General features: G+C 31.9%; 2 protein-coding genes and 1 pseudogene across 2 annotated transcripts; 2 read left to right on the top strand and 1 right to left on the bottom strand.

The window, feature by feature from the left end:
* Positions 1–1556: 1556 nt before the first annotated feature.
* On the top strand, positions 1557–3416 carry LOC134268296 (EMILIN-1-like). The gene is made up of 2 exons (XM_062750542.1): positions 1557–1922; positions 2957–3416. The coding sequence occupies exons 1-2, from the start codon at positions 1616–1618 to the stop codon at positions 3370–3372; spliced, it is 723 nt and encodes a 240-aa protein (XP_062606526.1). The 5' UTR covers positions 1557–1615; the 3' UTR covers positions 3373–3416.
* A 1539-nt stretch (positions 3417–4955) lies between these two features.
* LOC134268344 (beta-secretase 1-like) overlaps positions 4956–14652 on the bottom strand; it is a 40591-nt pseudogene continuing 30894 nt past the window's right edge.
* LOC134268282 (uncharacterized) lies at positions 10587–12888 on the top strand. Its single transcript, XM_062750519.1, has 2 exons — positions 10587–11440; positions 12465–12888. The coding sequence occupies exons 1-2, from the start codon at positions 10867–10869 to the stop codon at positions 12884–12886; spliced, it is 996 nt and encodes a 331-aa protein (XP_062606503.1). The 5' UTR covers positions 10587–10866; the 3' UTR covers positions 12887–12888.

The following is a 14652-nucleotide window of genomic DNA, read 5'->3' as shown; positions in this document are numbered from 1 at the left end:
TACATCTGGGCCACTGCAGGGCATGTTGTGTATGAAAACCCAATTCTGTTGTTCTGCTGATCAAAGACCACTTAAAACCCCTCCATCCATTATTATGAGAGACATTTTGTAATTAATTTATTAAAATCAAAATGTTTTTAAGCAACAAGATCATCATGACTTTTAATAGATGCTTAATACTAGTATACTTTTTTATTTGTAAAATTAGAGCCTAATCTCAGCCTATGTAGCTTTTCTTAACCTCAGTTACCACGGTTAAAAAGAAATTCAACCTCTTGGGGTGTTCTTGATGAAATAACAAGAAATGTTTGTGAAACACTTATGCCCCCTCCCCCTGGATGCTTTGGAGCTACAATGATTTTGAATGACTGTTACTCATTCTCAGCAAATTCCAAGGCTTAAAAATAAATAATGTTGTAATGAATGACTCCATCTTTGTTGTACAATTCTATGTCTTAATTTCAAAGGCAATACTCCATGGAGGACCATTGGGAGATTTCTTCAATACAATTAAACAATCAGACTTTGGACATTTTACATGGTACTAAACTATATAAATCATAATTCATTTTTAATGTTTCATCGATATCTTATTCATGGAATACATGTATACGGCATTAAATGCATTGTTTTTTAAAATATCACCTAAATTTCTTGACATATCTCTTTCACATTACCTCTTCGTATAAAATAATATATTCTGGGATAGAGTGGTCGCCACACAATTCACAAAATATAATTCAAGTACATGTATATATCTGGTAAAAATATAAGTAAGTTGACTGTTATCATGATAAATCAATGGCTAATGTAGTACATGCATGACTCAGTCAAATATTTTTAATATAGGTCAAAGATAACACTTTGCATAAAATTTAGCTTGTATCTGCACGATAATAATTTGATTTTTGATAAAACCTCTCTATCTAAGTGAACTTGTTTGAATTATCAAAAAGAATTTTCACAGATCGCCGAAATGCACTGGAATAAAGGCACCTTGATGGTACTTCTGTGCACATTTTTGAAAGCAGAAACTCTCTTGTTCCATGGACAAACCAATGCTACATTACCATCTAATGGACATTCTGATCCTGATGTGTACAAACAACTTCTTCATCTGGAGACCGTGTTAAATTCTATAATGATGGATCAGAAACAACAAGCTCAGAAATCTGAGCAACAGCAGAAGTTATTAGAGAGAGAGATTCAGACAGCCCAAATGAAGATATCATTTTTAGAGAGTGAAAACAAAATCCTGAAGGAAAGACTAGATAACTTGAATTCTTCATCCACTTCATCAAAGCAAGATACCTCATTGAATGAAAAGCTGAATAATCTGAATTCAACATCAACTTTTCTGCTTCATGAAAATATAATTTTGAAAGAACAGATTAAGATTTTAAACTCTACTTCCATGCTTTTACAACAAAATTTGACAACATCAGAAGATCGGCAAAAGCTGGAGAGCATTTTTACCTTGGAAATAGAGCAGGCGGTTAAAGACAGTGAAGAAAAATTTATGAAGAACATGTCCATTTTTCTACTACGACAAGACATTAATTTCCAAAAACAGGTCAACATTTTAAATACTTCTCTCACACTAATCCAACAAAATATGTCTACTTCAGAGGACATTAAAAGTTTGGAGGATATTTTAACGTTTGAAATAGAGCAGACGATCAGAGACAGTGAAGAAAAAATGATGAAGAACGTCTGTGCCAAAATCACAGACCTGGAACTACGAGACAGATATTTATCACTTTCTCTTTTGGATGTACACAATAACACAGCACGGCTATCGTCATCCCTTTCCAGTTTGGAGGCTCAGCAGAAGCAGATGAAGAGTGAGATCCAAACACTGACAAATTCCCAACAGCATGACATTACCAAACTGAATGATACAATTACTCATCTTAAGAATCGTACGTATACTCTGATTTTTTTTTCTTTCTTTTCGATCGAAAAGTACAAACAGTAATAAAAGAGCAAGTTATACTTAAGGCCTAATTTAGCCTTGTGGAATTCTGAAAACATTAATATTTCAATTTTAGATGACATGGCTTTACAAATAACTTTGGCGTTTCGTGACTTAATATCTAATGAAAATTAATGTTTAAATTTTGTGCTAGTTGACTTATCTATTAAATGATGTCATATGATATATCAGTATTCTCATATTGTAAAAACTATTTTAAAAACCATGTTGAAAACTGGGTTTTTTTTTTTACTATTTCAAATAGAGCAGAAACCCATATTCAAAGTATACTAGACGTTTTGTATACTAGTATAATGTTTCAGTTGCTAGATTAGAACATATAGCAATTAATTTGTTTGGATTAAGAGGTGAGGGTTGTATTGATTCATATTTAAGCACACAAACTTAATAGTTTACCGACGGAGATAGTTAAATTATTGAACTATGCAATTTCACATATTTTCAAATAATATGTAGACTCTGGTAAATTTAGAAATTTTTGATAAAAATAAAAGCACCAAGTTACTGTTTAAGTAAAGCATAATGTTTTACTTAAGTAAGGAACTTAACAGAAGGAAGCTAAATGGTTTGTGGGGGCACTAGCCTCAGGACAATATTATGTGTAAAATGTGTAAAATGGTTGCTCTCCGCAACTCAATGAAATTTTTCACACATTCATAGTTTTTCAAATGTTTTAACATTTACATGATTGTGAATTTTAGATTTTCACACTCTTGAATGACCAAAAAAAGAAACTTTAAGATTTACAAATATTAGCACAAACTTTTAGGAAAAATAGATCAAAGATGTTATTTATTAAATAAATGCAAGTTACTTAATTTATTCTTAGTAGGCTAAACATAACCTATAATGCATGAATAGTAATTTATTACATTAGTTATTCACAGCTTTATCATGTTATGAAATTTTAATTTACCAAATCCAAATAGAACCGCACTCTAAAATCTGGTGTATTTTTAGGTGTTCAATCAAGAGTAGCTTTCACAGCTGGAATCCTAGAAGAGTATGATAAGCATCATACATATACAGGTACAGTTAAATTTGCAAAAGTCATATACCAGGTGGGAGGAGGATATAACCCTACAACAGGAGTGTTTACTGCCCCGAAGGCTGGACTCTACCTTATATTCTGTACTAATGTGGCATACAACCATGAAACCTTCTGGACACGAATAATGATTAATGGTTCTAGTAAGGCAGGAGTCATGGCTTACGTTAGTGGATCTGCTAATGTCTTCCAATCAGCCTCCAACCTTGTTGTCCATCAGTTACAGGTGGGAGACAGAGTCTGGATAGAAGTACATGAAGGTAGTCATCTGTACTCAGTTTTTCCAGAGACAACCTTTTCTGTCATCATGATCAATGGATCAGATTAATACTACCTTGTTATTGGTTTAACTTTCATTGTTATATGAATTTGAACACGTACCTCTTTCATACTTATTCCATGCAGAGAAGAAAAAAATTCTTTCTCAAATCAACAATTACAGAAAACTAATGATCTATGAATGAACACTCACTTGTCAGTATATCATATTGATGCCTGTCATATTAGGATGATAATGAATACTTATATCATTAATTTTCATTATCAATATTAATTATCAGTTAAAGATATTTCATCAGAAACAATACTTTTTTAAGATGGATATGGATATAATAAAAACCAATTGCAATAAACATCAATATCGTTATATTTTTTCGATATAAAATACAGTTGTGTTCCAAAAGTGAAGATAATTTTATTTTTTCTTTATATATTTCATTGAAAACAATATTTTGTAAAATCGCTGGTATGATAACATTTGACAGATTTTATAAAAAATTCCTTGATAATCCAAGAAATTTTTGTAGTTCAAAAAAACAATAGTTTTTATCTGATAAGCATTGATAATCTAAAAATATTGTAATTTAAGTGTGACATGAATTTTTAAGTCATATACTCACAATGAATTATATAGTCAACATTGATCTTGAATTTTAGAACTGATGTTTAGTGATGAACTATATTTTACTACATATTAAATGTTTAATGATTTTTTAAAGAAAGATAACTACACATTTTCTGGTTTAAGTACTGAAATAGATAATTAAATTGGACAAAAATTGACCATTTACCTATGATTTTACAAAATGTTGTTTTCAATGAAATATATAGAAAAAATAAAATTATCTTCACTTTTGGCACGCCACTGTAGCTTGAAATCATAAGGGAAACTGAAACTGTTACAAAAGATAGAAGACGTTAAATTAAATAACTGTATTTTTCTGATCGTAAAATTGAAAGTAGTACTGCAAATTTATCTCATTCTAATCTAGATTTATATTGCCTCCATCCAATTCGATCATTACAAAAGACATAATATATGTCTCTGCTGATATTACCTTTGACCTTACTCCCTAATGATATACACGATAAATGTATTTGGTGAATTTGTATTATACAGAACGTTTTGCAATTATTTATGCTAATTACCGGTAAAACAGTTACTGTAGAAGTACTTTTTTCCGCGTGGTATTAATTTACACTAAGTACGTGGTCGGAAATTTGTCCAAGCAAACTTAAAATAAATGTAAGGCATAAAGTGACCGTCAAGAAAATCTGCGTAATTTTCTACCTGCGGATTAACAGAAATTGAGATTCCGCGGAATAATGACCCCGCGGAAAAAAAGTGCATCTACAGTATTACAGATTTTTTCATATCACATCATAGCATTGGGCAAACAGTGAGTTTGATCAGTTGACAGGGGATGCTTACTCCTCCATCACACCTGATTCCACCTCTTTTGTTGAATCTGCTCATAACTTGTGTTCTTTAAATAGACTTGTTCACTGTTCATTCTCTTGACATTTAATTTATCATTTAGTATTGTGATGTAATTATAAACACACTATAAATTATAAATTGTATTTATAAAGTTAGCAACTTTAAGACAACACAAAGAATTTACAACGCTGTTGATGAAGTAGAGTTTATTAACTTGTGTCAGTAGAGTGAACTCTACAAGTTAAAAATATTACACCAAACAATCTGGAGTTATCTAGAATGTAAATGAGACAAATGAATGTTTATGACATACAAATATTAAAATATATTACGTCAAATAGTATAATGAACATGTGTGACATTTTTGTAAGTAGTTATGTAACCCACTGATCAAGCAACAGTTACACAGTCATGGTATCTACTTATAATTCTCCATAATATGTCCCTCTATCTGCTATCTAACTCTAACAAATCTTTATAAGCTAGAAATAAACCAATACTAAATATCACAATGAAAAATATTTCAATATTTAGCAGATGTACACCGAGTATTAAAAATAATTTGGAACAATATATCAAAGAGCAGAATTTGGAAACCCTCTATTGCTTCATAATGCACTATATTTTTTTGCTTAGCTACAATGCCCCGTTTACTCAACTCCAATTCTAAATCCAATGAGCCCCAAACAATGCCCTGCGTCATTCCTACACAAACAATCCTTAGTATCTGCAGCTGCCTATCACAAACCAGTTAACTCCTGTAAATCTATTCTATATTTTTAACAAACAAGAGAATGAAAATGTTTTATGACAAATATGGATTCAAGCAAATAAATATAATAACAATGACATCAGCAGTTTTATCTGAAATCAAATAACAAAAAAAAAATAATACAACATAAAATGTCTTAATAGATGAATACACCATTAAAAACTATTTAAAATGGCCAGTAGATAATTACTCTAAATATTGGGTAACAGTTTGTAAACTTCATTTATAATAGAATTAGCAGAGAAATCAAGAAATATACATTCTTATACAACACATATGCACTGGAAAATTAAGATGAGTCGACATTCACTATTAATTAATAACAGCTTTTCATGATTCAGAGCATATACAACCATTGTTAATGTGAAACTTTCACCAGATTGAACAAATTTATTTTGTATCAAAACTAAGTAAGTCTTTGTAAAGATTAAAAAGTTACAAAAATCAAAGAGTATTTTTTTACATCAGGCATTACATTTTCAAACATCCCCATTCCACATAAAAAAGAATATTTTAATAAATCATGATAATTATTGCTCCACTGAAATATATCTAGTCAAACTATATTTTTCAAGATTAAACAACCATATTATGCCTTGTACAATAGCCTACATGAAATGAAATTTTGATTTTAGTGTCAAGTATAAGAAGATCTTAATTTCTATACAGACCTTGAAGATGGCATGGATATACTCATGATTAACACAGGATATTGTAATAACTTTTTAGATAAAATTAAGCAAAACACTTCCCACTACAATTCTATAGATAATTATTCAATGTTAAAAAAGAATATCTAGTTATTTTCTACCACAGACAAATTTAACTCCCATCACTAGAAGACTCTATCACGACAAAATCATCTACATATAATTAAGAACCGTTTAGTTTGTCAATTAAGTCATTGGAGTCTCCATCAGAATTCTGTCTCTTTATTTTCTCGTAACACTTAAACGTCCGCCATTGATACTGAATAAAGAGAATAAACAAAGGCAGAATACAGGCTCCACAGATCCCCGCTAATACATACGCCACAATGATCAGGGTTTGGTTGGATTTCTCTGGTTTGGCATAGGCACAGTTTTCAACTGACCCTGGAATAAGAATGGTGACAATTATATACAAAAAGAATGTAATATACACTTAACAAAACTTCTAAGTGTTCACTTTCATAAATGTATTTATTTACAAACTACTTAATAGAATGGTATGATATTATCAAATTATTACAACAAATGAGTCTTCTCAACAATTGTAGAAAGAAAATTCAAAATCATCGATGAAAACCAATGTTGCGTGACGAAGGTTAAGAACAATAAATCTGTACTTTGTGGCACGTGTTTTGTGTAACAAGCATCTTTTTGTAATCATTATCAAATTTTAAAAACTGGTTTCATTAAAAAAAAACAAAATATTGGCAAAATGACCATTGAGATAGAAAGTAAAGCCGTTGGAATGTTGATATCTGGACCATCTTTGCACCACGTTTTATTCACTTTTATTTCATTGCTTAATTGTACTTGATATTACTTTTAAAAATTATCAAACAGTATCAAAACCCATTTAAACACATTTTTCTGTAGGCTGTGATCATTTTTCATCACTAATTTATCACAATCTGCTAGTTTTTGGCAAATTTAACCACACCAGAAGTGACCTTAGTCTTCTTCTGAGGGGAAAATTTCGCGTCACAACAGGTTAAAAGAGTGTTAGAGTGTCCTGGAAAAATCTTAGAAGCCTGGAAACAAACCATTCCAATCGTACGAAAATAATACGAAATCGGTTCTAGTGGCAGTCGTATATCATTCAACCAGTCTGAATTATCCTTAAAGCGGCGTACTTACGTGCTAAACACGCAAGAATATTGACCGAAAGGCAGTTGTGTGACGATACACTGTCAAATTCCCGGAACTGAATCCCTTTGAACACATTTGGGATTTAAGAAGAAATGTCAAAGCCCCCCCCTTTTCATCACAATTTTTAATGGTTTGGAAAGATCTATGCAGTACATGTAGGTGTGGCAGCAGATGGGTCAATCTTCTATTAAGGGGTACATGGTATCCAACAATAACGATTGTCTTGCAGTATTAGAGCGAATAGTGGGTCTTACTCCATCGAGGTTTTTTTTGAGTGGATTTTCATTTTGAGGGTACATCATTTCCTAGACACTTTGCTAAAAATTCTTACGAGATACTTACATGAAATTTACGCAACATCGAACTTAAATATGTATCATTAACCCTGAATTAAAGAAATAGTTTATTGTTTGCATTTGTTCTTTAAAACTTCAAAAATGTTAGGTGAACACTTAGAAGTTTGGTTCAGTGTATATGAGATGAAAATTTTATCTACAACACTGCATACAGGTTAAGATGGGCTAGAGCACTGTCCAGTCAGAGCAAACCCTGCTAGAGGATCAACAAAATAGGTAAGCTTGTGCTTTGTGTTTCCTGAAGTGAAAAGTATTTCGACTTTGATGGAATTCCACTAGCATTGTGGCAATTTGGGTAAATGTCCCACTTCTGCGCCCTTTTGTGACCCATGTGTAAGCTTTAAATCAAAAACAGTTCAGGTTTTAAAACAAGCATTAATTTAAGTTCTAAACTACAAACTAATATATCACAGTTTTAACTGTGCTCTGATGTTTACACCAAATAAGAGGCCAGATTCGACCATTACCATACCTTGTCCTTTCACAACCTTACTGACATTTTTTCCTGATACATGTAATTTTTCATTCAAATCATACCCAAACTATATATTTTTTTTACCATGAATTGTGAACGGACAGACACTTTCCTTTACAATTACACACTAGAATCTGTGGTGTTAATCAGAGATGAAGTCTTGCATACTGACCTGAAAATTTGTAAGGTCCAGACACATGTGACTTGTTATACATCTGGGCCACTGCAGGACATGTTGTGTCAGAAAACCCAATTCTGTTGTTCTGTCGATCAAAAACCACGTAAAACTCCTCCATTTTCACCGCTCCAATCACTGTGCCTGTTTTATGAGCAATATTTTTGCTATTTATCTGACAGTAACAATATTTTGTTTTAATTTTTTAGCAAGAGGCTATTGGATCTTCATGATCGTTTTACACAATTTTTCATCTAATTTTTTTTCCAATAAACTCTAGAGTCTGTGGTTTATCCAGGAGTCATGTTTTAAAAAAATTAATTTACCTTTATTTTATCATTGACTAATAAAAGGTAAATTCGATACTGTTTTAAGGATAACGAACACAAACTTTTTTTCAGCAATATTTCTCATAGATTTACATTTAAATTGGTAACGAGAATAATGTTTTCCAAGTATATTGGGGAAATTCTATAAGATTTTGTCGTAAGGTTAAAAATTTGTGCGCAATTTTGAATGTAATTATATGGGAAGCAAAACAAAGTCTCATATCTAAGTACCAAGGATAACTTATGATTTCTTTATATTTCAGGGATTTACTATTTACATGTATGTCGTTTCAAATCAAAACCAGTCAAAAAATGTATATCAATCCATGCATCAATTTTTAGATGTGTTAAGTATCCTTAAGCAAGGAGTTTTACTCAAATGTCATCCTCTTGCTATAGGATTAGATAAAGTAGCTGAAATTCAATCATGTATGGAAAATAAATCATTCACTGTATCTTATAATTTGTATTTTTTTTCTTATGCCACTTTATACCTGATGTGGAGTTTGCAATACCAAGCTTGAATCATATTTCATCTGGATTGTTGTCATCTTTTTTCCCAACAGATTTAATGTATTGCTGAAAATGGACAAAAGAACATAAATAGACAAATAGAGGACAAATACCTAGAATACTTTATTTACTGATTTCTCATAATAGTCTGTACAATGCTGTTACACATTTCTTTTCACTGAATCATGCCCTCTAAAAATCTATACCTGTGGAGCTACAATGATTTTGAGTGACTGTTGCAAATTCTCAGCAAACTCTAAGGCTACAAAAGGAAATATGTTGTAAGGAATAGCTCCATCTTTGTAGCATAAATCTATGTCTCCATTCCAAAAACCAAGACTCAATGGTGGAGCATTGGGAGATTTCTACAATATATAAACAAACACCCTGATACATGTAATCAAATCACAACTCAATATACTTACTTGCTCAAATAGTTAAAGGTTGCACTGTACAGTGTGTATTCTTAAGAAATACAAAATATGTTTTAGATTGCTTCTGAAATCCCGTGTCATTTATTTCAATCAATGGATTTCACAATTTTGGTAAAGGGATCAATGTTCATTATAATATTATGTCAACAGCTCCACTCTACTCTAGAAAGCTTCAAATTGAAGAAACTTGAATTCCCACTAATGACTGTGTCAGGAAACTCATTTTGTTCTTACCCTGACCAGTGGTTCTTGGAAAATATTTTGATACCCACCCTTTTTTATAGTCATTACCCCTTTAAATGGGGCACAACCTTTCATTTGATCAAACTTAACATAGGCATCAGAAGTAAATTGATAGGGGGCTAAACCAACAAAAAAGGTATAAGCCTCAATTTTCAATGCCCATATTATATCTATCTTTGCAAAAAAATGAGGGAGGGGGGTTTAAGGCCTTCGAGTTCCAACACCTAAATGCTTAAATCTAATGCACATGGTAAAGATACTCTTAGCTGTTAGTTTTATTGAAAGAACCATAGCCCAGTGGTGCCAAAGATGGGGGGGGGGGGTATTGTATAAAGTTAGGACAACATCAGTCAATGGTAAATTTTCTATTAGAATTAAATGCTTACTTGTGCCTTGGCTTAATGGGTCAGTCTTATATTTAATCTGATTTTTTTTTTCAAGGAACATTAATTTGGTATTTTGGTGCATTTTCTTTTTCAAAATAAATTAACCGTTAATTGCTATTTGCAATGTTTGAATAACAACTAGTTATCTAAATATACAGGTTAAAGATAACACTGATCATCTAGCTGATTTCTTTTTTTATCATATGATAACATTATATGATAAAGCCACGCCACCCCTAATATCCTGTCCATTTGTGTTTTACCACAAATCACCAAAATGCACTGGATTACAAGCACCTTTATGGTACTTCTGTGCACATTTTTGAAAGCTGAGAGTTTGTTGTTCCATGGACAAACCAATGGTACTTCTTCATCAACTAATGGACATTCCGATTCTGATGTGTACAAACAACTTCTTCATCTGGAACAAGTGTTGGATTCTATATTGATGGATCAGAAACAACAAGCTCTAGAAATTCAGAAATCTGAACAACAGCAAAAGTTATTAGAGGTAGATATTCAAACCCTGAAGCAATGGAATCAGACAGCCCAAATTAATAAAGATGTCGCTCTTAGAAAGTGAAAACAAAATTTTGAAAGAAAGAGTGGACAAACTGAATTCAACATCAACATTTTTGCTCCAAGAGAATATAATTTTGAAAGATCAGATTAAGATTTTGAACTCTACTTCCATGCTTATACAACGAAATATGACAACAGCAGAAGATCTAAGAAAAATGGAAAGCATTTTAACCTTTAAAATAGAGCAGACAGCCAGAGTCAGAGAACAGGAGATGATGAAGAATATATCTGCCACAGTCAAAGACCTGGAACTAAGAGACCGATATCTATCACTTTCTTTTTTGGATGTACACAGCAACATGACAATCCTTGACCATGCACTTTCCAATCTCATGCAACAACAGAAGAAAAACGAAGAGCAACAGAAAATGACAATACAAAACTTATCACTTTCTCTGTTGGATGTACACAATAACACAGAAAGGCTATCGTCATCTCTTTCTAGTCTGGATGCGCAACAGAAACGGATGAAGAGTGAGATCCAAACGCTTCTAACAAATTTACAGCAAACTGATATTACCAAACTTAATGATACAATTATCCATTATAAGAATAGTACGTATATTTTTATTTTTCTTTCAGTTTTGTTAAAAAAGACCAAAAACTTAAGAGTGAATTTTGTTGAGAGACTTTTGAAAGTCAGCAATATCACATAGGCTGAATTTTACCATTTTGCTTTTTCTCATAAAATCCACCTGGCTTGGTACATTTTTCTAAATGTCATATTACAGTTTTAGCCCCAATTCAAGATAACATATTCTGAATTTTTTTTTCATCTGTAAACCTGTACTTAGTGTGTTTCGTCCATATTTGTAATTATATTGAAATATTACTAATATTTTCCAAGTAAATTTCATTTTCAAGCTCTTAGGAGAAAAAAGTCTAGGGATTATCCTCTTTTCTAAACCTGTGACATGATATTAAGTCTCCTCAAAGGAAAAAAATTGTTTATATCATCTGTCCTTAAGAGTCCTGAAAAATAAAGGCCTAAAAATAAGTTCTATTCAATGCATGATCATTCTTTCCATATATATAAATCATCAATACCGGTACTTAATTGTGTGTTCTTGCTATGGATATGAACTTTAAACAAAAACTCTTTTCAAGGAAAACCAAATAAATATCAAAGGCATGAGGTTTTCTAGAATCAGCCTTTTTTCATCTTCTCAATGCATATTCTGCTAAATAGGCATTATAAAATAATACATTTCATATTAACAGAAAACAATTTGACAAACATATGCTCATACCTAATTTTTACAAAAACATGTTCTAAACACTTCTTTCTTCCATTATTAAGGTTGTGTGAACCTTGATTTGACAGCAATCGACATGTTGAATAATATAATTCATCATGTGAATCGAACTGCAAGTGTACTGGTGAAAAAAAAATTACATCAATCTAAATCACACATGTTTGGTTGGTCTGTCTGAATTAAGCAAATTGAATATTATATTTCTGCATGACTTCACTATATTTTTAAGGTAACGGAGTGCATCAATTTTGCATGTGCTGATTTTCCTGATATACAATTTCATTATACCAAATTAATATGACTAATGTTTTGTGTATTTTTAGGTGTTCAATTCAATGTAGCTTTTACAGCTGGAATTTTAAGAGAATATGGTAGACATACTTATACAATAGGAGCAACAGTTAAATTCCCAACAGTCATATACCAGGTAGGAGGAGGATACAACCCTACAACAGGAGTGTTTACCGCCCCAAAGGCTGGACTGTACATCATATTCTGTACTAATATGGCAGCAGAAAATGAATCCTCTAGGACAAAAATGATGATTAATGGTTCAGTTAAGGCGAGATTCATGGCTTGGCTTGGAACATCTATTATCAACATCTACCAGTCAGCCTCCAACCTTGTTGTCCACCAGTTACTGGTGGGGGACAGAGTCTGGATACAAGTCTATGATAGAAGTCATCTGTACTCAGACTTCTCAGAAACAACTTTTTCTGTCATCATGATCAATGGATCAGATTAATACTACCTTGTTACTGTTATATGAGTTAGAACTTATTCCATGCAAAGATGAAGAAAAAAATTCTTACTCAAATCAACAATTACAGAAAACTAATCATTTTTGAATGAACATTCACTTGACAGTATGTCATACTAATATCTCTTATATTAGGATGATAATGAATATTTATATTATTATCAATATTTATCAGTGAAAGATATTTCATTAAATGAGGTACAATCTGTACGAAATGTTCCACCCGGAATATTGGGGGAATTGAGGCGCACTTGGAGAGGGAATTCCGGGCGTCATTTTTTCTCTCTACATATATGGTCATACACAGGTTCCAGGCGTAAACCAAGAGGAAACCAAGAGGAAACAGGCAGGAATTTGAGGCGAAAAATGCAAATGAGCTACGCCCGGAAAAATGGATGACACCCGGAAAAAAATTACGCCTGGAAACTAAACTGACGCCTGGAATAGAATTACGTCTGGAATGTCCTATTTATTATATAATACTTTGTGACCTAAAAACCTATATATTTACCATGTTAACAAAGAAAAATATTTAGATTATAATTTACAATGTTAAAATTAAAAATTCAGCTTTTTGAATTGTAAGAAAACATAACGACAGGTCATAAACATAGTATAGAAATATAACATAAATTTTGTGTAAGGGACATTAAAACACCACTGATTGAGTGTGTATTTAGAATTAAACAAACTTTTTACAATACCAATACATTTTATCACTTCAGTAATCATATTGAAACATTTTAGTTACTCAATACAGTTCTTCATTTACTGTAGTTTACTCATGCCTCAATGCAGCCTCTATCAGACTGTTATTTTTCAGAATGTGTGCAAGGAAATTCAAATATCTAAAGTAATTTTAGGGTCAACAAGTTATAACTATGTCATTGTACATTATCCTAATCAAAGTTACTCAAATAGGTACCAGATATTAATGATCACACCTTCCACCAGATACCGTGCCATCCGGAAGAAGTGTAAAAGCCTTAACATTGATATATCTGCATTTCCTGTTTTACTCACACTAAATTCCCTCGTTCATGATCAAATTGAAACTTAACCCCCTATCTGATATGACCCTTAATTGATAATTAAATTGACCAATCAGAGGCTTTTACTTCTCCTGAAAGTTCCAGGCGTAATTTTTGTTTCTATCTTCCTGCCATTTTACGCCCGGAAAATCTTACCTTGCCTATTGACGCCCGGAAATTAGAAACGACGCCTGAAAGACGTCTCTTCTACTGAGGAGTAACTTTTCGAAAATTCCGTCTCCGCCTCAAGTATGCCCAGAATTTGTCAATCCGCCTTTAAAAATCATACAGGAATGTACATGTAATATGAATAGAATTTTACCATGGTTCTCATATAATGTTTAGAAGTTGCTATGATTTTTAACTCGAACTGACATATAAAGTAAAAATTCATGCAATTTTTTTTATGAAAAACAATAACGTTTCAAGATAGATGGATAAAATAAAAAACTAATTGAAATAAACATCAACGTCATTATATTTCTTCAAAATAAAATAGCATGAGTTCATAAGACAAAGGGAAACTGAAACTGTTACAAAAGATAGAAGACATTAAACAATCATATTTGTTCTGCCCATAATACTGAGAGCAATACAATAATTTTTGGAGTACTCTGAGCACTCCTTAAAGCAATATGAGCTGCATGTTTGACATCGGAAAAAATATTTCAAAATTGTAATTAACTATTTCAATCACGGAAAACAGAACGTTTTTAAACT

Source organism: Saccostrea cucullata, unplaced genomic scaffold, assembly GCF_032062105.1.
Source record: "Saccostrea cucullata isolate Sc308-1 unplaced genomic scaffold, CSIRO_AGI_Scuc_v1 ctg743, whole genome shotgun sequence".
Classification (NCBI taxonomy): Eukaryota; Metazoa; Mollusca; class Bivalvia; order Ostreida; family Ostreidae; genus Saccostrea; species Saccostrea cuccullata.
The sequence above is the reverse complement of the archived record's forward strand: the minus strand, read 5'-3'. Positions and strand labels throughout refer to the sequence as shown.